This window comes from Alosa pseudoharengus, unplaced genomic scaffold (genome assembly GCF_046254945.1).
Source record: "Alosa pseudoharengus isolate Yale_2024_CS ecotype anadromous, Long Island Sound unplaced genomic scaffold, YU_APseudo_1.1 YU_APseudo_1.1_scf_17, whole genome shotgun sequence".
Taxonomy (NCBI): Eukaryota; Metazoa; Chordata; class Actinopteri; order Clupeiformes; family Clupeidae; genus Alosa; species Alosa pseudoharengus.
The window spans coordinates 29,880,517-29,907,777 of NW_027468640.1; the positions used below are offsets into that span (position 1 = coordinate 29,880,517).

General features: G+C 43.7%; 3 protein-coding genes across 3 annotated transcripts; 2 read left to right on the forward strand and 1 right to left on the reverse strand.

The window, feature by feature from the left end:
* The first annotated feature begins 6,185 nt into the window (after positions 1–6,185).
* On the forward strand, positions 6,186–11,864 carry prox3 (prospero homeobox 3). The gene is made up of 5 exons (XM_076289238.1): positions 6,186–6,495; positions 7,687–9,394; positions 9,705–9,812; positions 10,355–10,555; positions 11,024–11,864. Coding segments are annotated over exons 1-5 (2,208 nt in total). The 5' UTR covers positions 6,186–6,493; the 3' UTR covers positions 11,213–11,864.
* A 681-nt stretch (positions 11,865–12,545) lies between these two features.
* Positions 12,546–19,193, forward strand: tmem179ba (transmembrane protein 179Ba). The gene is made up of 5 exons (XM_076289239.1): positions 12,546–12,815; positions 14,297–14,493; positions 14,919–15,053; positions 16,209–16,287; positions 17,273–19,193. Exons 1-5 carry the CDS (start codon positions 12,720–12,722, stop codon positions 17,429–17,431), a joined length of 666 nt encoding a protein of 221 aa, XP_076145354.1. The 5' UTR covers positions 12,546–12,719; the 3' UTR covers positions 17,432–19,193.
* A 799-nt stretch (positions 19,194–19,992) lies between these two features.
* adad2 (adenosine deaminase domain containing 2) lies at positions 19,993–27,152 on the reverse strand. Its single transcript, XM_076288392.1, has 8 exons — positions 26,615–27,152; positions 26,225–26,353; positions 25,242–25,392; positions 24,849–25,016; positions 24,113–24,327; positions 21,260–21,497; positions 20,406–20,538; positions 19,993–20,103 (listed from the first exon to the last, which is right to left on the reverse strand). Exons 1-8 carry the CDS (start codon positions 27,150–27,152, stop codon positions 19,993–19,995), a joined length of 1,683 nt encoding a protein of 560 aa, XP_076144507.1.
* Positions 27,153–27,261: the final 109 nt, after the last annotated feature.

Below are 27,261 nucleotides of genomic sequence, written 5' to 3' on the forward strand. Positions count from 1 at the left end.
GTGTGAGACAAAGAGAGAGGGAGGTGGTGGAGGAGAGAGTGTTATGGTATTAGCATGCTGAGAGTGTCAGTGCTCAGTGTCCCTCTATCACTCCCTCTCCATCCCTCGTTCCCCCCTCTCTCACTCCCTCTCATCCCTCGTTCCCCCCCTCTCACTCCCTCTCCATCCCTCCTATCTCTCCCTCTCGTCGGTGTCCATGGCAATTATGCCATCAAAACACTCCAGTCAAAGAGGATAATTGCAACCTGAGTGCTGTAGAGAGTGTGTGTGTGTGTGTGTGTGTGTGTCTGTGTGACTGCGTGTCTGCAAGTGAACAGAGAGGGAGAGCACATCATCATATGTATGATGTTGTTAAGGTTCTCCAGACCTGTGTGACAGTCATTTTGGTCAGAGTTCAAAGAAGCTGTTTGCTCTACTGAGAGTGCTCCAGGATCCTCCCTGATAAACCTGCATGCCACACATCCTTTCTCTCTCTGTCTCTCACACACTCTCTCTCTCCCTCTCATTCTTTCCCTGTCTGTCCATCTGCCTCCCTTACACACAGTCTTTTCATTTGGAAATGCATAAACACAAGACAGCTGTATTAGTCACATGACATCCATCTAGCCATCTAAAATAACACACACCCAAAGGGACACCTTTCTTGTAGCAGCAAACAAAACATCTATAATACATTTATGTGCATAGAACACTGCCTTATGGAGTCATAGAACACTGCCTTATGGAGTCAGAACACTGCCTTATGGAGTCATAGAACACTGCCTTATGGAGTCATAGAACACTGCCTTACGAAGTCACACCCATAGATATAGGCAATCTGTGAGAAAAAAATCACTCAACTCACTCAACTAATTGCAACAGAAATTATTTTTGTTGTATTCAGTTCATGAAACCTTCCCATATCACATACCAGAAGCCCATAAAAATCCAAGTGGTGGAACATTGTCAAAATTGGAATTATTTGTGCATAGGTCAATGGCCAAAAGCTGCACCTTTGGCAGCTTTACTGAACTTTCATAGTACAGGGGATATGTGAAAATTAGGTCAAATTATTTCATAAAGGCATGCAACTTATACAACCATTATCAAAAACCCTAATTGTCACCTTGGCAACAATTCAATGTTACAGTATAACTGAATTAGCCTATATTTGGATCATATCTGCTGAACCAAACATGGTATCTAAAAACAAGTGATGTCTACTCCCAAGGATGGATAGTATTTATGATACATGTATTACATATTTCAAATACAAAATAGTATTTTGTAATTTGTATTTCATTGGGTTGAAGAAAATGGCTTTGTATTTTGTTATAGGTGTGCATTTTTGCAGTTAAAAAATATTGGCAAATATTTTTGGTAAAATCAATACTTTTGGTGATGTGATGACATCATAAAAGTGCAAAACAACGAATGCTCTGACTGGTCCTGACTTGAGTGCCCGCACTTGTGATCAGAATATTGAGATTCAGGAAGATGATCCAGTGCAAGATGAGTGACATAATTCATCCGGCCCACACACACACACACACACACCAACCTCAAATTCCTTCAGAATTGTAATCATCAGTTTCTTGAGAACTAACCATCAGTTTCTTGAGAACTTTAACTTTTGCTCAAAAAGTTGCCTCATGTATCATCCATATCTATGCCCATTGGCATCAATATAGCCCAATTAAGCGCTTACACAGTAGCCTAAAAAACAACTAAAAGGGTCATGATCCTACCTGATCAACAGCTTTAAACAGTGCAATATCATTCTGAGACTTCATTCTCTGTATTATATGTCAGTTTACCATGAGTTTGAAGTCATTATTTTAATAGAACATTGGGTTGCTTTAAGCCCACATTCTGTGGCTCTCAGTAGGTTTGGTGGTTAGTTTGTACCACTTGACAAGTTCAGTTGTGACTTCTTGAGCTTTCTTTACTTTGAGCCAGCGAGCTACCACTGTTCATTGACCCTCAGTCCTGAATGTGCTTGTCCGAATGCTTGTGCAACTGTCAGACATGTAGCAAACTACCGGTCCCTGCGTACCACCGGTGATGGTCTCTCTTCTTGTCACTGCACACTTGCCAATGTTGCACCAATGTTGTTGGCTCTATTGCCATGATATTCCTACATCACTGCAGACTTATCAAACTCTGCTTGTGCTATACTGTTGACTTACTAAGTGGATGTGAATGACAACCAGGGTCGGTTCTAGCCTACTACATTTGGGTGGGCTGGAAGAAAGTTTGGATGGGCAACATGGCAAAGCGGTCATATTGGATCAAAATTGACATAAACACAAAACACAAACACAAAAAAATCAGTATTACCTAGCTCAAGTTGTTGCAGCCAACAGCCAGGAATGGGCAGTATTTCTGATACATGTATTTAAAATAAGTATTTCAAATACAAAATAGTATTTTGTCATTTGTATTTTTGTTTTGTCTTTGTTTTTTGTATAAATACTTTATAGGTGTCTACTTTTGGTGATGTGGTGACATCATAAAAGTGCAAAACAATCAATATAGCCTCTGGTGCTGACTGAAATTTGCCCAGACTTGTTGTGATCATAATATTGAGATTCAGGAAGATGATTCAATGCAAGATGAGCAACTTGTAGGTTGCTCACATACCCAAAATACACTCCCTCTCAAACCAACCTCAAGTTTCTTGAGAACTTTAGTCATCTAATAGGAACACATGGAACCGGTTATGTGGTTGGGTTGCCCTGCAACATTGCTCAATCTGGACATGCACTGACGATGTCAGAGACGTGTATCCACTTTGTATCGCTTGACAAGTTCAGTTGTAACTTTTAGAGTTAATCTCTGATACAGTATTTAGACGATGAGATGTAACAGACTGTTTGCAGTTTATGCCATGTCTCGTAGGCAGAGAAAAGCTGTTGCTCTCAAACACTGTCCACTTAATCAACAAAGTTAGTGTACTGATGAAGGAATAGATTAAATAGGCATGGAATGTTTGCAAAGGGTCTGTGTACTTTTGCGTTCATTCATTATTCTATTTGGGTAGGGAAATGGAAAATGGAATCACAAGTGGATGATGTCGTATTATGACCTAGGATTACAACTTGCCTTAATGAATGGATAATGTGAAATGTAAAATGCAATAAAGGGAAAAAAAATTCATTCTAACATGCTATCTGGACAGTGGAAACAAGACTGTTTTTTTATTCATTGTTTTTTTTTGGGGGGGGGGATCATTATTCCATAACGGTGTAATTGCAGTTGCTAGCAGCTAACTAGTTTATAGGTAACTGCATCCACATGCAGTAGCTATGAAATGAATGCATTACCATGCTGCATTGATATGGTCCCCAGTGATGTGAGCTAGAAGCACACATGTCCATAGATTCTACATAGATTCATCATTTGGTGACTTGACTGCATCATTCTTTCTTGAAGAGTTAGGTGAACAGAATCTGACTGTCTTATTATATAAGGCCATCTAAACTTGCACCTAGATAATCCAGAAAACCATTATACCAAGGAACTAATTGCATCATTTGATACCTTTTACTAACAAAGCACATACTGGGGCCAACAGACTCTCTTGGGCATACCCTCAACCTTATCATGACAAAGGCTCTCAATGTCTCTACAACCGTTACAGACTTGGCCTTATCTGATCCTTTCTTAGTGGTCTTTGATGTGTGTATGTCCCCACACATCAATTTTTATCTATAATGATAAGAAAGAATCATAAATGATCACACAGTGCTCTCTTTAAGCAAGCACGTTTACAGACCTCAAGTCAACGGTCAGACTCAGCAGATGATTTAATGGATAGAGTTCATTCAAAAATGGCAAATTATGGATGACATTGCTCCATTCAAATTCAACACAGTCACTCACTGGCAAATAGAGAGCACCATGGAAACAAAATCCAGCTGTTAAAAAGATCCTAAAAAGAGAGTGTAGGAAGTCTAAAAGAAAATGTCACACATACAAATTTAAGATCCTTTATGAAATCCATCAAAAGATGCTCCACTCACATAACGCTGAAATATGCAGTAAGACAGTCTTTCTTCTCTAACGTTACCATCAGTAGAAGTATAAATAACACTTGTGTGCTATTTTCAGTTAACAATTTTCCCCTCACAATTAGTAACTTCTCATCTATTAAATGCAATGAGTTTGCATCTTTTTAAAATCAGACTGAACATATCTTATCAACCCAACATCTAGAACCTGCATCTATAAAGAGAGGGAACTAAATTATGAGACATGCTGTGATGCCCAACTTCTGGACCTCTAAGGTCACAGGAGAAATATTTGTTGTTGGTATCATGGTAGCAGCTAATAATTGCTATGCGGATCAGTTTTGGAACCAAATTGCGGATGACATAAAAAATATCCCAACTATTTGTCAGTTTAAATCTACTTAAAACCAAACTGTTCTCAGATGCTTTCTGCTAACTGATCAAATGCACATCCTTTTAATCAGATGCACTCTGTCTTTTTATATTCTACAGTGTTTTATGCACTTTACTTTTTTGTTTACAATTGCCCTTTTATGTTTTTATTTACTATTGTTTGCTTTTGTTTATGTAAAGCACATTGAATTGCCCCTGTGTGTGAAATGCACTATAAATAAACTTGCCTTGCCTTTTTCTGCCATTCTCTTCTCTTCACCCTTTCCCTCAATCACTTTTAATCTCTATAGTTCTCTGCCTCCCTTTCTCTGACTGTCACCTTGCCCAAGGCTGTATGAGTTGCCTGCTCTCGCTCTCTCTCTCACACACACTCTCTCTCTCTCCCTCCCTCCCTGACACACATACACACACACACACACACACACACACACACACTTTCTCTAACATGAAATCAATGGGCAAACACTTTTGCTGCCCATCGATCCCTTCAACTGTCTCTCCCTCTCTCTCTCTGGCCATTTCTATCCCCCCTTTTATCCTCCTCCTCCCCTACTGTTCTGTCCTTCCCTCTTGGGGGCCACATTTTTATTCCAGCCACATTTTGAATCGCTCAAATATGCTAAATCGTTACACATATAAATGAGACGATTTGTGAAATGTGAAAGTATCATCAGCCTGGAGCTCCATCACACCATGCCAAGGCAACTCAGGCAGATAACTTTGGACACTGAAATCTCATGAAAGCCAATGAAGGATGTAGCATTTAGTTATTTGCTTCACATAATTAGACCTTTATATTCTTAACCGATCCTCAGCTGCTGATCATCTATATCTATGCTGTATATCTATGTTGCTTTTATGGAGGTTCCCAGTTAGGGGGTAGCTTGTAGGCGTCACCTGCACATCGGCTACTTAGTGGTTTTGCTATATGTTGAATTAGAGAACGGGCTACATCCCTAAAATTAACTGAAGTTCCTTTAACAGTTTCCCTTTACACGAATGAGTGGCAACTGGATGGGGAGAGTTACATTTGTATGAGAGGGACAGGCAACATTTTGCAGTGACCGTTCAACCTTCAGACAGTGTCTGTCCATTTACATGTTTGTTTATCCAGATTCCCAGTTGTCAGCCCTCTGTCGCTTTATTAAACAGGCTTTGTTACATCTCTTGTTTCCATAACAACGACGACCTCTTGGCTATCGCAGGTTGGTTGTTTTCCGAGGGGGTAGCTGTTTCAGCGAAGTGGGGGAGAGAGTGAGGTATTGTGCCAGCGCGAGAGAGGGCATTGTGGAGTGGGAGATGGGGCGCGCGCGTACACACGCACGCGCGACGGATGCGCACGGTGCTGAAATTAAAATAGCCTGGGTAGGGTTCTATGCCACCTTCAGTTCACAGGAAGAGCACGTTTACATGAGATCGCATAAACAATTATGACGAAATGTTATCCCCCTGTATTTAGGCCTGTTGAGGGGGAAAGCAAATTATAATTTTGCACAAACATTTTAGTCTTCTCACCTGGCTCACCCCCGCCTAGTTTATGAGGTGGACAGCGGGAGCGTTAAGCGAAATTGGTCTGTTTCCTAAATGCACTGCCAGCGGGGCCACGAAGCGTCCGCTTCGGCGATTCACCATGACCGGCCGCGCTGTGACGGAGCGGCGGTGGCAAAGCAAATTTTTATGAAGTTGATTCTGATTGGAGGAGGCTTCCCATTGCCGGGTTGTTACCCCACGTGGAGCGTGTGTGTGTGTGAGAGAGAGCGAGAGCGTTGTGTGTGTGTGTGTGTGTGTTCGGAGGGAGGGTGTTCCTGTGATGTACGGTGTGGGATGGGGCCACACTCAGATACAGACATCCCTTGTCCGCACCTCTACGCATGTTCTCGCCCACTTTGCAGTTACAACGCGATAGTAAACGAGGATGGGAGATGGATAACGAGAGATAGGACAGATAGCAATAACAGGAAACTCGACAGCGCTTTCCGTGTTGATGACCACCAGGGAGAGGAACCAACAGCGAGAGGGTCAGGGTGACAGTATAGGTTAGAAGACTATAAAGCTCATTTAGCTACGCTTTGGATTGTCGGACTTATTGTCGGATTGCTATAGACCACATGTGAGTTTCAAAAATCTACTTTCTAGTTTCTGTGAAGGTTATTTTAGCGTTGTTTTGTCTTTGCGCTTAAAACGGGGTTATCTGTCTCTGGCTATCTATCCATCTGCGACATAGGCTGCGCTTTCATTTTATGAATACCCTTGCGTCAGATGAACGGCATCGGAGTTCCGTCGCAGATGTGACAGCGAGTGAGGAAACATAGGCTAATCTGTTTAAGACAACTTTGTGGTAGCATCTTACCATGAAAAAAAATAGTTTAAACTTTTCATATCTCAATTGTATTTTTTATATGGTCGATCGTAATGCGCGTGCATCTGATTATTTTTTCACGTCCGACATTGCTGGTAATCTACTCGTAATCGCACGCCATCTGTGTTGTATTAAATGAGAAGAAGATGATGTTTGAATAATTGATATTAATCTATTTTGGGGGAGGATTATTGAGTTCATTTTGTAACGGAATAATCCCATATGTCTAAATCTCCTCTTTCGCTGAAGTGCCAAAAGAACACACCGTGATTATCTGTGAAGCATTTAACTTACAGCCAGTTTTTTTTTTATTTATTTTTTTTATCATTTTTGCCTTGTTGAAGTCTATCTGCCTCTGTGTCTGTCCGTCTGTAGTCACCCAGCCATCCTCACCCATTCATGTATCTGAATGACCTACTCAGCCACTCAGCTGTTTGTTTGCATGCAGATGCACAACAGTGTTTAATCGCTGAACTGCTGTTCCTTTTTTCATGGCTGCGCATTTCAGTACTTTTTATCGCCACTTCAGCGGTCGGATCATATATATGGTCACTGCAAATCTGTCGGCTACTTTCATCGGAACGAGTGCAGTGCATACAAACAGTTGTACACTAGTGGTCTGTGTTCTGGGAATACAATAATCTCATTAAAAATATTTACTCTCCTTCCCTCCCTCCATCTGTGTATGTGTGTGTGTGTGTGTGTGTGTGTGTGTGTGTGTGTGTGTGTCTGTGAGAAAGAGGGGGGAGCAGGGGGAGAAGGTGATAAAATAAACAATCTGAATAAACAGTGGACACAGCTGTCCACACTCTGATAACAGGAAAAAAAGATAGAAAGAGTAGATGAGCTTGATAATGCTGAAAAGGTTAGGACAGTGAACTTGAACATGCCTCATGCCATTATTGTCTGTTTTCAACCGTGAAACACAATGTACTTCCCCAGGAATTTGAGAAGTGGAGGGGCAATGGATTCCCCTTCTGATCTGTTCTGTCAGCAGTCGTCCCCGATGTGCCCTTTCGGCCTCTACCGCAGTCCGTCGGGCAGCGCTCCGTCAGCACCTCGCTACCCGGGAGGCAGCCCTCCGACCTACCCCCTCATGTCCCCTCTGCTGCACCCCAGCAGCGCCTCCCAGAGCTGGGGTGGCTACCGGCAGCGGCCGGGCCTCTTCCAGGCTCCGTCCCTGGAGCAGGAGCTGGAGGACGACGGCATGGACGAGCCGGAGCACGAGGACGAGCTGCTGGTCAGAGGCCCGGCGGCGGCAGCCATGGCAGGCGGGCCCACCCTGCTCTCGCACCTCTTCCCCGGGGGGGCGAGGAGAGGGGTGGCCTCGGAGCCGGAAGAGTGGAGCCAGGACGTCCTCCAGGTGAAGAGGCTGCGGATGGAGAGCAGCGGCGTGGGCAAGAGGGACGGAGAGGCGCACGAGGGAGAGGACGAGAGGAGAGGGAGAGCGAGGAACGCGCCGCAGCAGCGGCCGGACGAGGACGAGGGGCGAAGTGGCGGGCCGATGCCGAGGAAAGGCAGCCGAGAGGGGAGGAAGAGGCAGCGGCAGGAGCTGAAGCTTCAGCTGCAGGAGACCAGAGAGAAGCTTCTGGAGCTTCAGAAGAGGGTGTGGAAAGCGTACGACAAGCAGCAGACGCAGGAGGACCAAAGGAGAGATAAGGGAAAGGGCGAAGGAGAAAAGGGGAGGATGGAGGCAGAGGAGATGGAGGAGATGTTTTTTGAAGAGGGAGAAGGGGATGATCATTTGTTTAACTCAGAGGACCTTCTTCCCCAAGGCCATCTCTCCTCCAAGAAAAATGCCCAGCAAAACGTGAATGGGACTGGAGATCTCTCCCCAGATGAAACGATGGACTTGGACGTGGATTTGGAGCAGGGCCTGGACAGAGGGAGCGTGTGGGTCGGCTGTGGTTTGATCCACGGGGAGTGGGAAGGTCCAAGCGGCGGGCAGAAGTTTGCCCAGGCCCTCAAACAGGAGCTGGGCAGTGCCGTGGCGCGAGTCATCGACCGGGTGATCCGCCTGTACGCCGACGGCGAAAACTCTGCCCCGGCCGGCCTGGCCGCGCTGGTCGTCCACGACCAGCGCAACGGCGGGCTCGGCTCAGGGTTGCGGAACGCAGACGACGACCAGCGGAGGCCGAGCGGAGTGACCGCGGCTCAAGCTCTCGAGCAGGCCGAGGCCTCCTCGCTGGTCCCCATCAGCAGGCACCAGGAGAAGCGGACCAACGGCTACTCGGGCCTCCCGCCCAGCGGTCACCGAGGACCACCCCAGTCCAGCCCCAACCTGCCCCACCTCTCTCAGGCCCCCGCCCTCCCGGCTCTACTGCCCCCTCCTCCACGCTCCAAAGACCACTTCCTGTCCTCCTTCCCCTCCGCGCCCCCGGCCGTGCCCTTACCTCTCCTCCACTACACCATGCAGCACCTGTTCGCCCGCTCCCTCTCCAACCTGCCGCTGCACAAGGACTCCCTCCCGCCCGAACCCTTCCTGGACTTCCGCTCGCACGGCCCCTCATTCCCCCCACTGCCGCTGGGGCTGGGGCAGCTCGAGCCCCCTCTCTCCTCCTCCGGCCGCGGGCGAGACGGCGGGATAAGGGGAGGCGGAGGAGGAATGGGAGGGATGGACGGTGGTGACCTCTACCTCGGTGCTGCATCCATATCCTTTTTCGGAAGCGGTTGGGATGGGGTGGGAGGAGACACTGGGATGTACTGATGCATTGAGCGAGGGCTTATTATGATTATAGGATTGGGAGCAAACCGCTTGCCAAACGCTAGTCAGAACTCTTTTGTGGAGCTGGCTGGTTTAATCTAGGATCTGGTCCACCTCGGCCATTGAATAACCAAATTCACCATTAGGCAAAATGCCACGATCATGCTAGATCCGAAATGTTTGTGTCTATGTTAGTAATTTTACTTCTTTCATGAATGCAACTTGCCTGTCTTTGAAAGTCCTTGACTGTCTCCACTCTCAAGAGGGTCTGTCCCCGTGCCACCTGAAGAAAGCGAAGCTTATGTTCTTCTACGCACGTTACCCTAGCTCCAACACACTTAAAACCTACTTTCCAGATGTCAAGGTAGTAAGTTACCTCATGCGAACGCTGCACAGTTTACATACTACGGATAGAAGCTGCCTCTATCGATTTATTAATATCTATTAATGACTGATACACTGGCATGATCTGGCCTACGTGCTGCAAATTAACTTCAGAATACAAAGCAGCAAGTTTTCTTTTTAACATTTCATAACATGTTTTTTTATTATGGCTGAGCAACATGACATAAAACAACATGATCTCTCAGATTTACTATCACAACAAACTTCTCAGATTTAGCTCTGTGATGCTAAATCCATGATCATCTCCCTTTTAGTTTCAAAATGCCACTTTAATAAACCAATACCTGGGATGGGATAACACCTCACATATATAATATATCATGATAAGTGAATTTTGGTCAGTAAGAGGTTAGGAAAATGTAAAATACATATTGCGATAAATTAGTGAATGTTTTTAAATTCACAACAAATTTGTCTTACACACCTTTAACACTTTATAATAATGAATAATACTGCCACGTCTCTTTCGAAACTGACCTGTTGTTTTCTTCCTTTTTCCAGTTCAACCGCTGCGTCACCTCCCAGCTCATCAAATGGTTCAGTAACTTCCGGGAGTTCTTCTACATCCAGATGGAGCGCTTCGCCCGCCAGGCGGTCAGAGATGGTGTGGTAGCACCCAGGGAGGGGGGCCTGCGTTTGGGCCGCAACTCCGAGCTCTTCCGCATCCTCAACATGCACTACAACAAGAGCAATGACTATCAGGTATGTGCTTATATGTGAGTGTGTGCAAATTATTACTGTAAATTATTTTGTACTACAGCCAAGGCAACTTTTTACTACAGTTTACTACAGTGTCAAATAACTAGATAAACTCAACTTCATTTTACTGGTCATAGGTGAGTCAGTATTTAACCCATTTACTCCTAACATGCCTGCTAAAAACGCCTATAGAATCCTATGGCATTCTAGACTAAATAACCTTATTTCCTGAGGGTTTTCTGAAAACATACTAAAAATTGTCAACGTCTACCAAAATGTAATATCTAAGCCTCTGTAGCACCTAGAAACATGAAATAAAAAGCATGCTGCGCTACGCAGCATCCAGCGGGAGGGTCAATGTTGCGCTACGCAGCATCCAGCGGGAGGGTCAATGTTGCGTCATGCAGCATCCAGCGCGAATGGGTTAATGTTCAAATTAATGTTCAACGTCATATTCCCACTCATCCACAGGTCCCCGAGCGGTTTGTGGAGGTGTCAGAGCTGGCTCTGAGGGAGTTCTTCAGCGCCATCCAGGGTGGACGTGACACTGACCCCTGCTGGAAGAAATCCATCTATAAGATCATCTGTAAACTGGACAGCCCCATTCCTGACAGCTTCCGCCTGCCTGGCTGCCCAGTAGACACACATCGATCGGTGTGAGGCGTGGGAATGTACACAAACCACCCCTGGCCATGTTAAACGACACACTTGTTTTCTAGGAACAAAAACACTATCGCTCATTCTCTTGAATCATGACACACACACACATATACACACATTGTACAGGCATGCACAGACCTACACACGTACACCTTTTGTCAGATTACATTTTGACTCAGTATCTCTCCAAAATAAGCTTCCGACCATCTTAAATATAAATGAACAAACAAAAAGGAGCTTTATCCTGAAGTCAGTGAAACTTTTTTCCATTTAGCCCTGCTATAAGAACTACAAATGGGGCCCAAGTATTGAATGTTGAGCTATGGTGTTGCTATAATGGTCTTTTATTCATTATGTTGAGTGTTGTGGTCCTCAAAATTTGAGCTTGCACTTTCTATACCTTCAGTGGAAGAAGGGGAAGGAAGTTGTTGTATGCTGTTTTGCATCACGTCAGCAAAAGATGCCTGTCTGATAGTTTGCATATATTAAGGGCAGTTTGTGATTTGGCAGGCTTTGTATGTTTCAAAAAAGCACATTTTGTCATATTTGTCAAAAAATGTTTGGGTGTTTCTATTCCAAGTTTTTGAGCCTTGATTTATTTCTGTAAACTTTGATGTGATATGTCTGTGTATTAAACATACATTTTAAAGTGTATGGCTTTTATGACATTTTTTGTGTGCAATCATGTAACCTAATACTCCTTTTAAGGTAGAATTTAATGTAGTCATATATTTCAATTTATTTTCACACTTAAATATTTATATGACCATGCAGGCGTAAGAATGTAGAATCTTATAATGTCAGTACAGCCAATAACTTATCCACAACCACAGGTCATAAATAATAGGTTATTCATGGTCTTACTTTAATGGAACATGATCTCAAGTTTCACTATGACTAATGAGACTAGACCCCTTATGAATAAACTCCTTATGGTGATCACTAAAGAGAAGCCAAATCAGGGCACCTGACACAGTTATAATCCGTGACAGGGGCAGAGTGAACTAAGTCTAACCACCTGACAGTGAACACGAGTTGACAGTGCATAGCCTATATCAGATGTCAGCTGAATGACCAGCCTCACATTGAGGCAGCCCAAAGTCTGATAAATGAAAGTTTAAAATTGTCCTTGACTGGAGATTTAAGTTAATACTGCACAACCAATTTGATAAACAAATTAAAGCAACTTCTAGGCCTACTTAATAGGCTACAGGCCTATCTGAAGTCAGTACGCACAAAATAACCAAAGGAATTAAAAACCTGAAGAAGCCTAGCCTAGAAATCTAGACGCACCCTAGCGGCAGCAAATTACATTTGCCTACATCTTGATGTGGGTCTAGCTCGTTAGGCTAGAAGAAGCCTATAACACGAGTTATTTGGCCGTCTCGACAACAGAGGGTTTTGGAGGGTTAACTCATCCACGCAAACTGTGTCGAAAGCGCGCTACCGCGACTGTTTATGGTGTGAATAAGAGAAAGTGCGCGCATATGTGACCCACTGTCCTGCAATGGCGCTTCCGCTGTTACTACTACTGGAGCTCGCGCTGTACGCCAGCTGCTTCATTTGCGGGATTGTTACAGCAGCTTTGGTAACAATTGTGCAGGTAGGCAAAAAGATTCCTGTTTGTTGTATTTTTATTTAGGCCGACATCCTTTTACATTTGCACTTCCTTTTTGAAAGTTGGTCAACGCATTGGTGTGACTTGCTATGACGAAAGCTTTCAACTTCTACACATGATCATGACTGTCCAGTTGGCGAAATTTGAACGGTTTTGCAATGTCACGTCAAGTTATATATATTACTCAAATCAGAGCTTTTCACTTGTATAGCCTAAGCCAAGTTAACTTTGTTGCCATGTTTACGCGCTTAATACAGGTGCTTGGTTGGCCAAACAGGAATACAAGGAACTTAGAAGGAACTCAAGGTAGAATAAAGATGACAGTAAATACAGATATGAGCCTCACTATCTGATGTGCTCGATTTGATGAGATACTTGCTACTGTGGGAGAGGAGATACTCTAGCGACGCTGTCAATCACCGAGGACAGTTCGGACCATCATTCGTCCAGCCCCGGTAGGCTACTCGGTTAAAGCAACGTGATCTCACGTTTAAAAAGGTCGGTATGCTACAATAAAAAGGGCCTGTCTAAACAATCGTTACCTGATTTATATTCAGGCGTTTTTTTTACAAGTTTGAGAGTGAGGGAAACAAATGTGGAACTAACTCTTTCTTCCTTCCCCGATGTGACTCCGCGCTTATGTTCGGTCATGTGACCAGATACCTCCTCGTGCCCAATTAGCTTTTCTTATTGGAGTCAGATGAGACAGGAGCGGGGAAAGTAGTGAAAGTGTAAAGGATGATATGCTAGTGGCAGCAGCGTCGCAGGGGATTACCCAAAACATTTTTTCCTTTTGTCTAATGTCTACCATTTCAGTTTTCTTTTCGGAATGGTCTGGGGCGTATTTATCCACTGTTAAGCCCAGAGAGACGGACATTATCAAAGCAATAATAGGTATTTTCCCTTAATGTAGATAAGCATTAAAGTTTACCTTCCTCATAAGTCACGTTTGTAGTAGGTCAGTCTGAAATAACTCAAATAGCTTTTCTTTTTTTCTGCCATTTTAGTTCTCTACAAACATGGCCTGGGCCTAGATACTTCTGAGCCGATTTGCTCTACATTAATTGAGCCCTAGTCCTGGACTAAAAGTAAACCTCAAATGAGATCTCCACAGTGGGAAAAAGCTTTGAGTGTTGGAATAAGCTTAATCCACGTACAGGAAGGCCCCTCACTGAAACAGGGGGCTTATGAAACAAATAAACTGGGGTGCTGCATCATGGTGGAGGTAAAGGGAGGCCTTCAAAGTGTTGTGGGTGCCCTTACAGAAATGTGAGTGTCTAGGTTGGCAGTAGTATTTTCTTTCATAGGGCCCAAAATCTCTATATAGTGACACCCTTGCAAATGAGCAAAGCAACTGTTTGTCAAGGCAAAAGCAGACAAGCAGTTTTACAGCTTACTTCCTTCATGTTGAATGTTTTGAATACTAAGCTATAATGAATTTACAACCCTCTTATCTTCCTCTGTAGGGCCACAGCGGGGGAAAGTGCTTGCTGTATGGTGTGCTACAGTACAATGCATCTAGCAAGGTTATCGATGTGACTTCCTCTAGTCTCCCATCTCTCTGTTACTTTGTGTCGGCCATTTCTGTGTGTGTGGCCATCTTTTGTTTCTCCCTCACCCTCTACTGGGTCTACTCCAGCTGTGTGGATGGAGAAGTCAGGAGGTGAGCGCGCTTCCCCCCGTCAAACTCAGACATGTGTGCTTATGTCTATGTGTCCTCAATTATGTCAGATGTACCTACAGTACAGTCTTTGCAAAAAAAGCTGGACTACACTGCTGGCCCTTGTATTGTCTGCTACTTTACACATTGCCCACTATTAAATTAGGGCCCACTAACTATAATCTGCAGACAGTATATATTTGTAGTTTTAGTATAGATAGTGAGTAATACATTTACATGCAAAAGTATTTTTTTTAAATACATGAAGTTTGTCACATAAAGTTTTGTTGAATCCTTGTGCCTAACCCTTACATTTTGGGACGTAAAGCACAGTCAAGGTCTGAAGTCAGTCAATTCACAAGTGGTATTGTTTAGTACAGAAGAAGTGGATGTCTGTCTATCTAACCTTTCTCTAACCTGTGTGGCAGCCGAGAGAGGCTGTGGTTAAACGTGACACTGGGGATGTGCGGAGTCTTCCTGTTCTTCCTGCTCATCAGCGGATGCGTCCTGAAGATTGGAAGAGATAAGCTATGCGAATCTCTGCCAAAGTCCACCTTTAACAGGTGAACTTGGACTCCATCGGAGTGGTTTTGAAACTTTGTTCAGACAGTTGTGTGGAATGTAGGGTTTGATTGAAACACTGTTTGTTACTATAGGGACGGTTTCTAGTTTATTTTATTTGTGCCGTCTTTTTGGCAAGAGGGTCAGAATTAATAACGTTAATTAATAATAAAGTTATGAGCAATGAATTAATATCCAAAGGTTTACCCCCTTGACACTTGACAAAGAAGACATTAACCATATCTTTAACTGTTATCTCTTACTCATATGATGATGTGTGCTGTTAAACAGAAAACGGTTAAGTTAAAAAAAAAGATGTCCTATCTCTGCAAAGATGAGATATCAAAACGGGTGTATTGGCATGTATCGTTATTGATTCATTCCAAAGTCCTTTTAGGCAAGTCCCTCCACTCGGCGGCCATATACCAACGTTTTATGGGCACTCATCGGGCATCCTATTCAGCAGAAATGCGCGTGCGCAAGGCTTCACGACACCAATCTTGCTCCAGCGGCGAGATCACAACACATGATTGGCACGATGTCTTCACAACACACCATATGATTGGCTCAATGTATTCACATGTCGACGTTTTGCCGAGAAAGGGGTGGGATATGTGTAGACAACAGCCATATTGGCGTGACAAACTAGCCCCATGCATTTCTATGGAGTATTTTTTGAGTGCTGTGTCTCCACATTAGAAAGTCTCTGTTCATTCTCAGCATTTATCTGGTGTCCAATATCTAGGAAACAGTTTTTGAGCATACAGAACTAATCTTATTTTAGGGCTATTGGGTTTAAATGTTATGCCATATCAGGACTCTGGCTTTATTGATGCAGTATAGTTTATGGTGTTGTTGGAGGAGAGATTTATTCACTGCATAACTACTGTTCCCACAGGCTACCAGTATGCATGCACCCTGTGTATGTTAGGCTGTTCTAAGCTATTACCGTAGTTAAACTTTTCATGGATAGAAAAATGTTCAACAGATGCATTTAGAATTCCATTATCTTGGAGAAATACCCATTTAAAACAAAAACAACCACATGTTGAGCATAATGTTCAAAAATCTATCTATAGTGGTGCAATTATGTAGAATCTACACTTATCACTTTCTTCAATTGTTAAGCCGTAAATGAGCATGTGCGTGTTTTACAGGTGTGATGAAGCTCAGAACTACACCTGGGCCCAGCCCTACAGTGGCAGCAAGTTCTACAGCAGTCTGCAGAGTGCAGAGGTACAGCACACACACACACTATCTACATCTCTCGGCCTCTTGTGCCCACACTCACCCTGCTGCCAGAGCAAGAACTGTGTTTCATGTGTGGGTATGGTATGCCACAATAAACACGTAGCGACTAAAAAAAGCGCCACAGGCAGCATGATGAATGTACAGGAAACAACAGGGCTAGCTGAAGTTGTGCTGATCTTGCCCAGTAAGAGTAAGAGTAAGCAAAAGACTAGTTTAAAGTCAAGGAACGTATAACATAGTGAATATTGAACTGAAGCTTGACTTTAAAAAAAGTGATACTGCAAATCAATGTCAGAATATAAAGATATTTTCCCTAAATTCTGTCTTAGTATTTGGGTATGGCACATTTGAGTTCTTTCTGTCTGTTGACCGTTCACTAACCCCGTCAGACAGGAACTTTAATGCTATGCTATGGCAGGGCACAGTTCTTTCTCTGGTGGATGGCCCTCGACTCACCCTAGCCTAGCAGGAACTAAGCTTAAGATCATATATATGCACCTCACCGGCCTGCCATTTATTTCTTTTTATCTTTCAACCACTCTGCCTGTCTCTTCCTTCCTGTTCTACTGCTTTTTGTCCCTTCCTCCTGTGCCAAGTTAGTATTTCCTTTCTTTCTTCCTTCCTGCCTTTCTTCTGCAGTTTCTCTTTCTGAGTTTATCCTCCATCCCTCCAGCTTCCTATTATGTCATTAAATGCTAGATGTCTCTGAATGTGTTCTGTTCATTTACGCTCAATTTGACAGATATTAGTAATGGTCTTATCTGTTGGTTACATTCAGCAAGCTATTAAAATAAAATTATCCACCATAGATAATTTTAAATGAGGTGTTGCCTGAAGAAATAATGGATTACTACATAACCTTGATTCAATTACACCTGATTTCACATGAATATGAGCGACTATAAACTGTGTATGAAGTATAATTTTTGTGCTCCCCCCTCCCCCTCCTCCTGTCCTGGCATTACGTCAGACATCGGTCTGGGTGAACTTCTTCTTCTGGCTCATCATCGGAGGCCTGACGTTTTTCCAGCTGAGGAAAGGCAGCACAGAGTACCGCGGTGGCGGAGAGGATGCCGGGGCGAGCCCCTCCGAGACCGAGCCCTTCCTGGCTCGCCCTGGGCGACCCTAGTGACCCCCTGTATCCCCACCTGAGCCTCATTCACTGACATTTCCTCCTCGCCCCCCCCCAACCCCACCCCCTCCTCGTAAGCACAAAACTGCTCATCATCGTCGTACTCGCCGACGCTCGCACAGATACTCTACGGTGGCGGGGGTCTCCGCGGGCTCAGCTTGAAGGGGGTTAATGTGACACAGGCCGCGGCTGAATCACAGCCGACATCTCTCTGGTTTTCACCCCCGCTGTCGCTGCCAAACTAGGGCCTGTTGCCATAGTTACTGATCTAGGGCTGGCAGTGTGCATAGCTGGCGGCATCAGTGCACCTTAGCTGAGTGCCAGCCCTCTGTCTCTCCACTGACCCAAGCTCACTGGAAACCCTGCACAATTTCAGAGCTCTTTTTGAAAAACACCACATCATTGATATACTACTAGTGATTTTTAAAAGGGCCATTCCATTGAAACGTGGCAGCTTGTAATCATCTGTTTATTTTAATAACAATTTAAAATTGAAAATGGTACTTGGTCAACATTTTCTGACGTCGGCAGATTTCCATATGACATAATATAAGGTCCGATAAAGTCATTAATCAGTTAGTTCTTTTTTTTTGTCAAAATAAACCATCACCTCATATGGTCAGTCTGGGTTTACGTTCTGCACAATGACCTACAACTGAGTATACGCCGATTAACTCTGGGTGGTCAAATACACGCATGTTCTGATTCACATAACCTTGAATTTGACATGGTTTGAAGATAGGACTCGATTACCAATTATATAGGACAGTGCACCAATTATTTTTTCCCTTGTGCTTTTCGTTAACGTCAGCCTGCCATGCCATAATGTTTTTGTACATTCAATATTCCATATAGACTGATTAACATCTCCCCCTGCTGTCCAGTCTAGCAACAGTCCAGTAGTGTGGTCAGGATTTTTTCCCCCCCTTTCTTTTTCTTGAGTTAGCTTCACATACGCTTCTCTTGATGCCAAGGCAGTCTTACATTCATGCATTGTGTGTGAAGACTCATTCATTTCATGAGATGGGAAAAGAAGATAAACTAAGATAAAGGGCAAATAAAATGGCCCACGTTGAAACCATTGATTTTCATCTTTTTATTATTATTCATATTTGTTTTCGCTCTTAAAAAATATGGTTTGAGATCAGGTTTGTTGATTGTGTTAAATTGGAAACTTAAGTTTCCTTCCAGGTGTGATATGCTTTCAATCCAAACTTGCAGTACCGAAGCAATGACAAACAATTTCCTCCTTTGATGCCTTCATTGATTCTCTGACGACTGTGTGTTCTGTCTCCTTCGTCTGTTCCTGAGACCAGACGGGTGTGTATTACAAAATGACATTAGTGCTATGTAGAGCCTAAAGCCAAAGGTGCGTTCAAATTTGGTAGTGTTTTCTCTTTGAACTTTTTACATTTGAACATGTGTATATAAACATTTCAAATGTTCTGCTTAAAAAAAAAAGTAATAATGCAATCATCACAAACACACCTTTATATTTGGGCTTAACATAGCACTAAGGTTGCTTCATAGTATACCCATCAGGGTCTAATTGTTTTCTTGCTTGCAACCTGTTTACATTTGTTTTCATATGGTTATTTTTGGATAAACAATGTTTTCTTTCTTGCACTGACATTTTGTATTTAAAGCCTACATTAGATTTTACTTGGGTGGTTTTGATACAACCACATTTTTTTTGTATGGCTGTATATTACAATATTGATGCAAAAAAGCTTGCCAAATAAATTTTCATATAGTTTCATTTGGATGTCATGCTTCTATGTGCAATTGTAGTTCCTACACCACACAGCATAGAGCCTCCATAAACAGTATTTTATTTTCTTTGACCAAGTCGCACACAAATCTAAGTTAGCACAGAAGTAACAACCACACATAAGCCAATATATGCTGTGCTTTCCACATCCAGTGAGTGTTTGTGTGTGATGTTGATAAATGAGGTGAATTGTCTTGAGGTGCAGGAGCTGGCTTGTGTACAGCATGTAGGGCCGCATACTGAGACACCAGCTGCTGTGGGCTTCCAAAAAAAAAAAAAAAAAAAATTATGGGAAGAACCTCGAGTCAGCATTTGGGTTCTCCAAAGGCCTCGTTGTACAGGGGCAGGTCAAGGCCAAGGGAAGTACTGTACTGGTACATATCAGAGGATCATTTCCAGGATGGGATCTGAGCATGTGGGAGTCAAAATAACAATAGCTGCCTAATTACCGCTGTCCCCTGGCATGATCTAGCGGTTATGGTACAAAAATGCCACTTTTACTCATCTCTCAAATAAATAAAAAAACAGTTCTGAATGTTTTGTTGGTTTGTTTTGTTTGTTTTCCTTCCTTGAGGTTTAAAACATGCAAAATAAAACAATACAATAAAACAACTGACCTTACTAAAAATGTAGCATTGTTGAGCTAGTTAAGAACTTAGAAAAAGCTGGATCTGAACATGTAACATAATCATAAATGCAAAACATTAACATGGTCCTCTTAGACATTGTGAAAAGCAAGTTATAGAAAGCGACATCCTCCTCCTACATACGAAAGATGGAAAACTGGTCAGCGTTTGAAGCCATCCACCAGCTGTTTGGAGTTCCATGGTCCGGCGTCATTTGTACGGAACTGCTGGCTGACCACAGCTTTGGCCTCCTGGTATAACTGAGCAGCCATCTAAAAATACCACCTCTGCATTACTTCCACATGCATACACCCAGGGCTCAAGTTAACACTGGTGCAAGCCACACACACACCTATACAGTAAACCTTCATTTACGACATTACACACACAAAACAATAACAACATTTCCCATCCTGAGTTGTACAGCTTACCCCGAATTGATTCAAAAAACATCTTTACTCAACAATATTCTGCTCCATCATCCTTATCGAACCTGATCATATCTAGAACACTAGCATGATAGCATGACTGCTGTGCTTTATGATTAAAACAAAACACACACACACATACACACCTTGGCATTGCTGTAGGAGGCGAATGCTAGCAGGTCCTGCTGGCCTGCCTGGGAGGCCACTTTGCGGAAGCTGTAGTACAGGGCTCTCTTGCACAGTCGGCTTGTGAGGCCAGCGCCGCTCACATACGGAGAGCTGGCGAACCACACAGGGAAATCGAAGAGAGAGAATGAGAGAGAGAGAATGAGGGATATAGAGATCAAAAACAGAGCGCTGACAAATCAGACAGGGCCCTGCAGGTCCTTTTTCACTTCTGAGGAAAAAGCTCAATTTGATGATTTTTCATCCCATCTCTCTTTGTACCTGACCCACTTTCTAAAAGCTGTTTGAATGTGGCGAGTCACATCGCAATATAATAGACACAGTACAACCGATCTGGCAGCCTGTGGTTAATAGTTATGGAAATGTTGACCTTGAAAAGGTCTTTATCATCAGGTGGTAAACACTGGCCTGTTTTGTTACTTTTTAGAAAGAAAATACTCATATTTCTTTTTCCATAAAACATACGGTAGCAGTCATTTTTAGACTGAGAGAGGGTAGAGAAACGCTGCACACTTCAGCCATTTTTAGACTACCATACTGTAGGCTGATCCGTAATGTCAGGTATCGGAAATCTGGTGTCAGATCAGTATCTGTAAAATGTAGACGATAGTTATTTAAGTCAAAAAGCCACATGTTCCCTACAGTAGAATCATGCATACTTTCAACCTTTGGGTTACATCTTTTTGAGTAAACCATTGGAGTAACTCCTCCCAGGACCATTTGATACACACCAGGTATTTAGTATTCAGTGTCCTGGGAAAGGTCAAAAGCAGAGTTCCGCCAGACACCCTTCAGAAGCAGCCCGGTCACTCACCAGTCAATGATGTGCCCGATGGTGCCGTCCACAATCTCGATGCTGCTGTCGCCACGGCTCCAGTTGATGCTGAGGTCCTTGCATCTGTCCGAGGGCAGCAGAGGCCCAATGTTGTCTCCAGGCAGGAAGAAGATGCTGCTGGCCTTGTAGGGGTGCTGCAGTGTGTCCTGCCAGTTGTCGCCCAGACGATTGTTGATGGTGTCCGACACATGCTCATAGTAGCTGCTGGATGCCCCCGCTGAGCAAATGATGACGAGGTCCAGGTTAAGACATTGTAAATCTAATGTAAATCAGGTTTATAGGCAGGGTTCTAAATTAACACCCGCCAACCCGGCAAATGCGGGTTAAAAAATTAATTTTGGCGGGTGTTAATAAAAACTTACTAGCCAGTTTGGCCGGTGATGCATGAGACATTACATGCATGATACTTAAGGCTCTGTTCTCGGTCATTTATCCCCCTGGCAGTACTTACTACATTTCCCATGAACACTGTGCTGTAATGCTATGTGATGACTTTTTATACGCCCATTGGCTGCGTGCAGTTTCCAGTGAAACCAGTGCGAGACAATGGAAACGAACGGAGTGTCTACCAGAAAACACAAGGAGGAAGAAGAACGAACGGAGCCAGAGCAGGGAGCATAGACTGAAAGAGGAGGGAGTTAGAAAAAGTAAAAAGTAGTGCTGTCAAAATTAACGCGATTTTGACAGTGCGATTTTGCACTGTGCATAGGGCACCAACAGACAACATTTAGCTAATAAATAGTAGCTTTATTGCAAACTGTTTTTCACTCTTGTTAGAGAAAGTTTACAATGTCAACATGCACCAACAGCATGTTACATAAAGATGATACTTTTCGGGTCCTCTCCATTAAGATCCAACTTGAACATATGCTACTCCATTTAATTGAGAACCCGTCTGAGCGCGCACAAGAGGGAAAACGAGTGGCAGGTTCCAGCTGGCTTGTCATTGTTGATGATAATTGATATCTTCTTTTTAATATAAGAAACTTATAAAACGAAATACTGAAAGCAACAAAGACGAGGTTAGAGGAGATTGCGAATTTATCCGGTTCCCATAGTGACCAGTTAAACGGTGCAAAGCCAGGGCATGTTGACATAGGCTGCACTCTGTGATTTGGATAATGGACAAGAATATAAAGAGTTGTCTTTGCCTTTGTGTAATGGAACTGGTGAGTCTAGAAGTCTTCAATAATTTGTTTATATGAAGCACATGATATGCCGATTGAAACGCATTCCACTCAGCTAACTAGGTGGCTGGCTAACAAGCTCATAATCTCACTTTTAATTGCAAAATTAACATGTCTAGCTAGTGTGCTATACATGCTACACAATGTTAGAGTTTGTGGACTAGCCATAGGCTATATTTTCATGGAGCTGGTAAAAAAAAAGATCATTATGAGAATGTGTGAACACAATGGGTTTAAAGTGACAGTGCACCATTTAAAAAACAGCATCAAATGAGTTATATTAATTAAGAAATTCAAAATTTAAAACAAAATTACTGTGTCATTATTGTCATTTAAATAATAGAAAAGTGTTTTACTTTTACCTTTGTGGTTACTCATTAATTTTGTGATTTATGTTGTATTTAATATGCCACTTAAGAGGCTTTAGTCTTTAGGGAGAAAAGTTTACTTTTTAATCATGATTAATCTAGATTATTTAATTTCAAAATATGAGATTAATAAATTCATTGTTTTTAATCGTTTGACAGCCCTAGTAAAAGGTTAAGATTAAACTAAATGCGGCGGTGGTTGGGACAGACTTCTGGGGGCGAAAAGAGGAATGAAGCAGGGGATGAGGATATTGACAGATAGATAGATAGATAGATAGATAGATAGATAGATCCAAACTTGAAATGAAGTGTTTACACCTTCTGTGTATATTTTGTTATGTATTCATGCCAACAATGTTAATAAAACAATCAAATACATTCAGTGGCACTCATCATTTCTCTTATTTTCACCGGAAGAAATTCGGCTAGTAGAAATTCTGATTGGCTAGTAACTTTACCAAGTTACCAGCCACATTGGCTGGTGATCAAAAAAGTTAATTTAGAACCCTGTTTATAGGCCAAGTATACTTGCATATACAAGGAATTTGGTCTTTGTTCTCACATTTAGAGAATTAGTGAAACACACAGAGCAGACAGTGAACACAGAGTGAGGTGAAGCACACAATGAGCACACAGTGAAGTGAAGCACACACTAACCCGGAGCAGTGAGCTAACTTGCTACAGTGGCGCTCGGGGAGCAGTGAGGGGTTAGGTGCCTTGCTCAAGGGCCGTGAGTGTGGGCACGGGAGAGAAGTACTCAACCACTTCCCCTGCCCACATTTTTCCTACTGGTCGGGGATCGAACCAGCAACCCGTCGGTTTCAAGCCCAAGCCCTAAACAGTTGGCCACAGCTGCCCCACCAAAGGATTCTTTGAATCAGACAGGATAGCAGAGAGAGTTACAGGAAGCCAGCGGGAGGGAGAGAGGGGATGGGACTGGGAAATGACCCAGGGCAGAATCGTACCCAGGTCCTCATTCGCTTTATTCATCCAGCGGCCATTGTCAGCCAGAATGAGGCTACTGGGTACACTTGCCATTACACCTCAGTCCAGCAGATGGTGGTAATTCACTCCGTTTGCAAACTGCCGGAAAAAAAACCTCACAGAAGAAGAAGAAGAAGGTTACTCTGACAGGCCAGCGAGCCCTTCTTCTTCTGTGAGGTTTTTTTTTTTTTGGCAGTTTGCAAATGGAGTGTATGTCTAGCTGGCTCTCACAAACCTATCCCAAATCTGCAGGCCACACTAAGGCCTATGGCTGAGTGAAGGGTCGGCCTTACCGAGGGTCACACTGGTAATGTAGAGTGGCTGGATGAAGTGGCTCAAGAGCGCCCCCTGCACTCCCGTGACGGTCCAGCGGGTCAGCTTGTCGCTGTCGGCCATGCAGCAGATGCGGGCCGCCCACACGCTGATGGGCACCAGTGAGGCCGGCACCAGGGAGCCTTTGGCAAAGCAGTTCAGCTTGAGGGACTCGTAGTTGCCACTCTTCAGTTTTCTGTGGAGCAGACCAATGACACATTACTGTTGGTGCGAAAAGGCCCCAAATAGTAACCGACCCCTGCAGGCATCTCATTGAGAGAAAACATATTCAAGGTCAAAACAGATTGATTTGTGTTACAGCTACAGGTGATATCTTTATAAAAAAATAACATTACCCTTTTCAATAGATCCAAATAGCCATATATTAAATATAAGTTAAGAAATACATCCCCTTGGCTTCTAAATTAGAATCTAAAGCTATGTGTTCGTGGAAAATATATCAACACATTCTGAAATAACAGAGACATTTTTAAATACTTTATAAGAGCCCAGCATCTTTGTATGCCAATAACTTCCCATGTGCATAATACTATAGAGGATGGACTCTTGGATGACTGACTTATGGAAGTTTACAGGAACTGTTAACAGCATGCATCTATGGTAGCTATCTATGATGGCTAGCAGCAGCATCTACAGTATAACCGTATTGTATCAGAGACTTTGAGTATAGTTGTATTGCATAAATTGGGGCCTTACATTAAAGGGCACTGGGCGGCTCCTTTAGGGGTCTGGTTTGTGTAGAGGTGCAGGTAGATCTTTGGCTTCAGCTGAAGAGGTTTTCCATCCGTTGACCTCTCGAATATGGAATGCCGACTCACATGTGGATCAGAACTGTGGAACAGCAGAAGCTGTTTGTATATATATCTGGAAACAAATCAATAAATCATGTTCAATTCAGTGTTCAATCACCTCAACACTCATTCATCTCTCGTTTTCCACTTTAGGCACTTTCATGACTTGATCTGGCTGCTGCTTTGCTCCCTCGAGACAAGTGATTTTAATGACACTCTGAAAAGCTGTAATTACTTGGCGTTGTGACAAGAGTTTTAAAAAAAGGAAAGAAAACGAGATTGTAAGTAGAGGAGCTACCTTTTGAGAGCTCGGCGTGCGATGATGGTGGCGTGGCAGTCGTGCACCACGGCGCCGGTGAAGGACAGCCAGCCAGAGCAGCAGCTCTGCCCAGTACCCAAGGCCACCACCTCATACAACTCACTGTGGCGTCCTGCTGTGTCAGTCACCACTGCACACACACATACACAAACACAATAAACTTACAGATACTTTATTTATACATACACATACATACAGACACAAACTTACAGATACTTTAAATCACACACACACACCATCTACTCACACAATCTTTGCACACATCAGTGCACCGGCCTCTTGCATCAGTAACCTCTACATCACACACACATACACACACAAACACCCACACACCTTTATCTCTGTCACCAACACCCCCCCTCCATACACACATTCACACACCGCTTACAGCTCAATGCATATTTTCCCCCATTTTCTCTCGTCCTCTATTTCTCTCTCACTGAGGCATAGACACCCAAAAAGACCCACATTTCACAGTTCATTGCCTACACATTCTGCATCAGTAACCTCTAAAACACACACGGACACACACATCATGACCCCCGATACACACATTCACTCTAAAAGCCAGCTGCACTGACTTCACGCATCACTAACTTCTAGAAAAACACACACAGATTTCCCCCTCACACTGGACTCTGCACTGGTGTCCTGCTGGACCTAACTCTATACGTAACAGCCATAGCAAACACATACACTCTCATTCTAACACACTCACAAATCTACATCGATCTACTGTATATACAGCCTCCCTCTCAGGGGTGCTGCTTGAATCGTTGCGCCCTATAGAAGAATCCCCCCCCCCCCCCCCCACCACCACCTCACACCCCCAAAAATAATGTTGGTCAATATGTTCTATGCGGGCCCTAGGAATTGTTCTAGCTTTTCCTGCCTTTTTGGCGCCCCTGTGTCATGATATGCAATGTAATAATCAATGGAATGACAAGTGAGCATTGACTGACGTTTCTCTAGTACGAAGGCGGCCATGCAACTCTTTGCGCTCTTGTACTCCTGGTAGTTCTTCAGAAGCTGGTCAAAGCACACGCTGCTCACCGCTGCCATGCGGCTCTTGTGCCAGTCAGCCACATTCACTGAGGACAAAAACATCCCCAAACATCAACACACATGACAGGTGGCAAATATGTGCTTTAATACACAGATAGTCATTTTTCCCTCACAGGATCAAAAGAATATATATACTTATACTGGTCATCTCCAGTGTTAGATTCTGTGACTAACAGTGAGCTACAGAGGTGATGCATACCTCTGTTGCAAAGCTGAAATTCTGATATGTTGAGCTTCATCCCTTTTTTAACACATCCAAGTTAAGGGGGGAAAAAATGACCGCTCACCTTCACTTATCTGGTCCCTCTTTGGAACCTGCTCAGAGCAATCATCCCGCTCATACACTCTCACAGGAGATGAGGGGGATGGGAGAGAGTAATTGTCCCCGGAGTCTTCGTCTGAGTCCTCACCCTCCTCCAGCCAGACCGGGCAATGAGGGGCTTTGGGGCTCCCCTCCAAAGAGACCAGGCCCGGCAGCTCTGGGAGGTCGGGCAGCTCTGGGCTCTTGACACTAGCCGTGTCCGAACACTGCCCTGTGGAGTCTGACTCCTCCTCCATGACCAGTGGTACTTCTGGCTCCAGGAGGTCCAGGGTTGGTGTCCTGGACATGGGTCCTGGGCAGTCTTCTCCACTGAATGCGTTGTACTCCTCCCTGCTCTCGCTGGCAGGTTGCCTGGCGGAGGTGGCAGAGGTGTGGACCACTGACAGGGCCCCACGGCCAATCAGTTGCCTGGGCTGGTGTTCTGAGGAGCCGCGCATCAACAGAGTGGCAGCTATCCTCCTCTTGGTGCAACTGTCTCCACTGCCGTCTTTGAGATCTGACATTCTGATTTCTGCAGGAGTATGACATGAAAGTCAAAGCTTGTCACTGTACCTGTGTTCAACTACTCCTGATGCACTTTTATGGCGTCTACATAGTCTCTCACTATTAGAG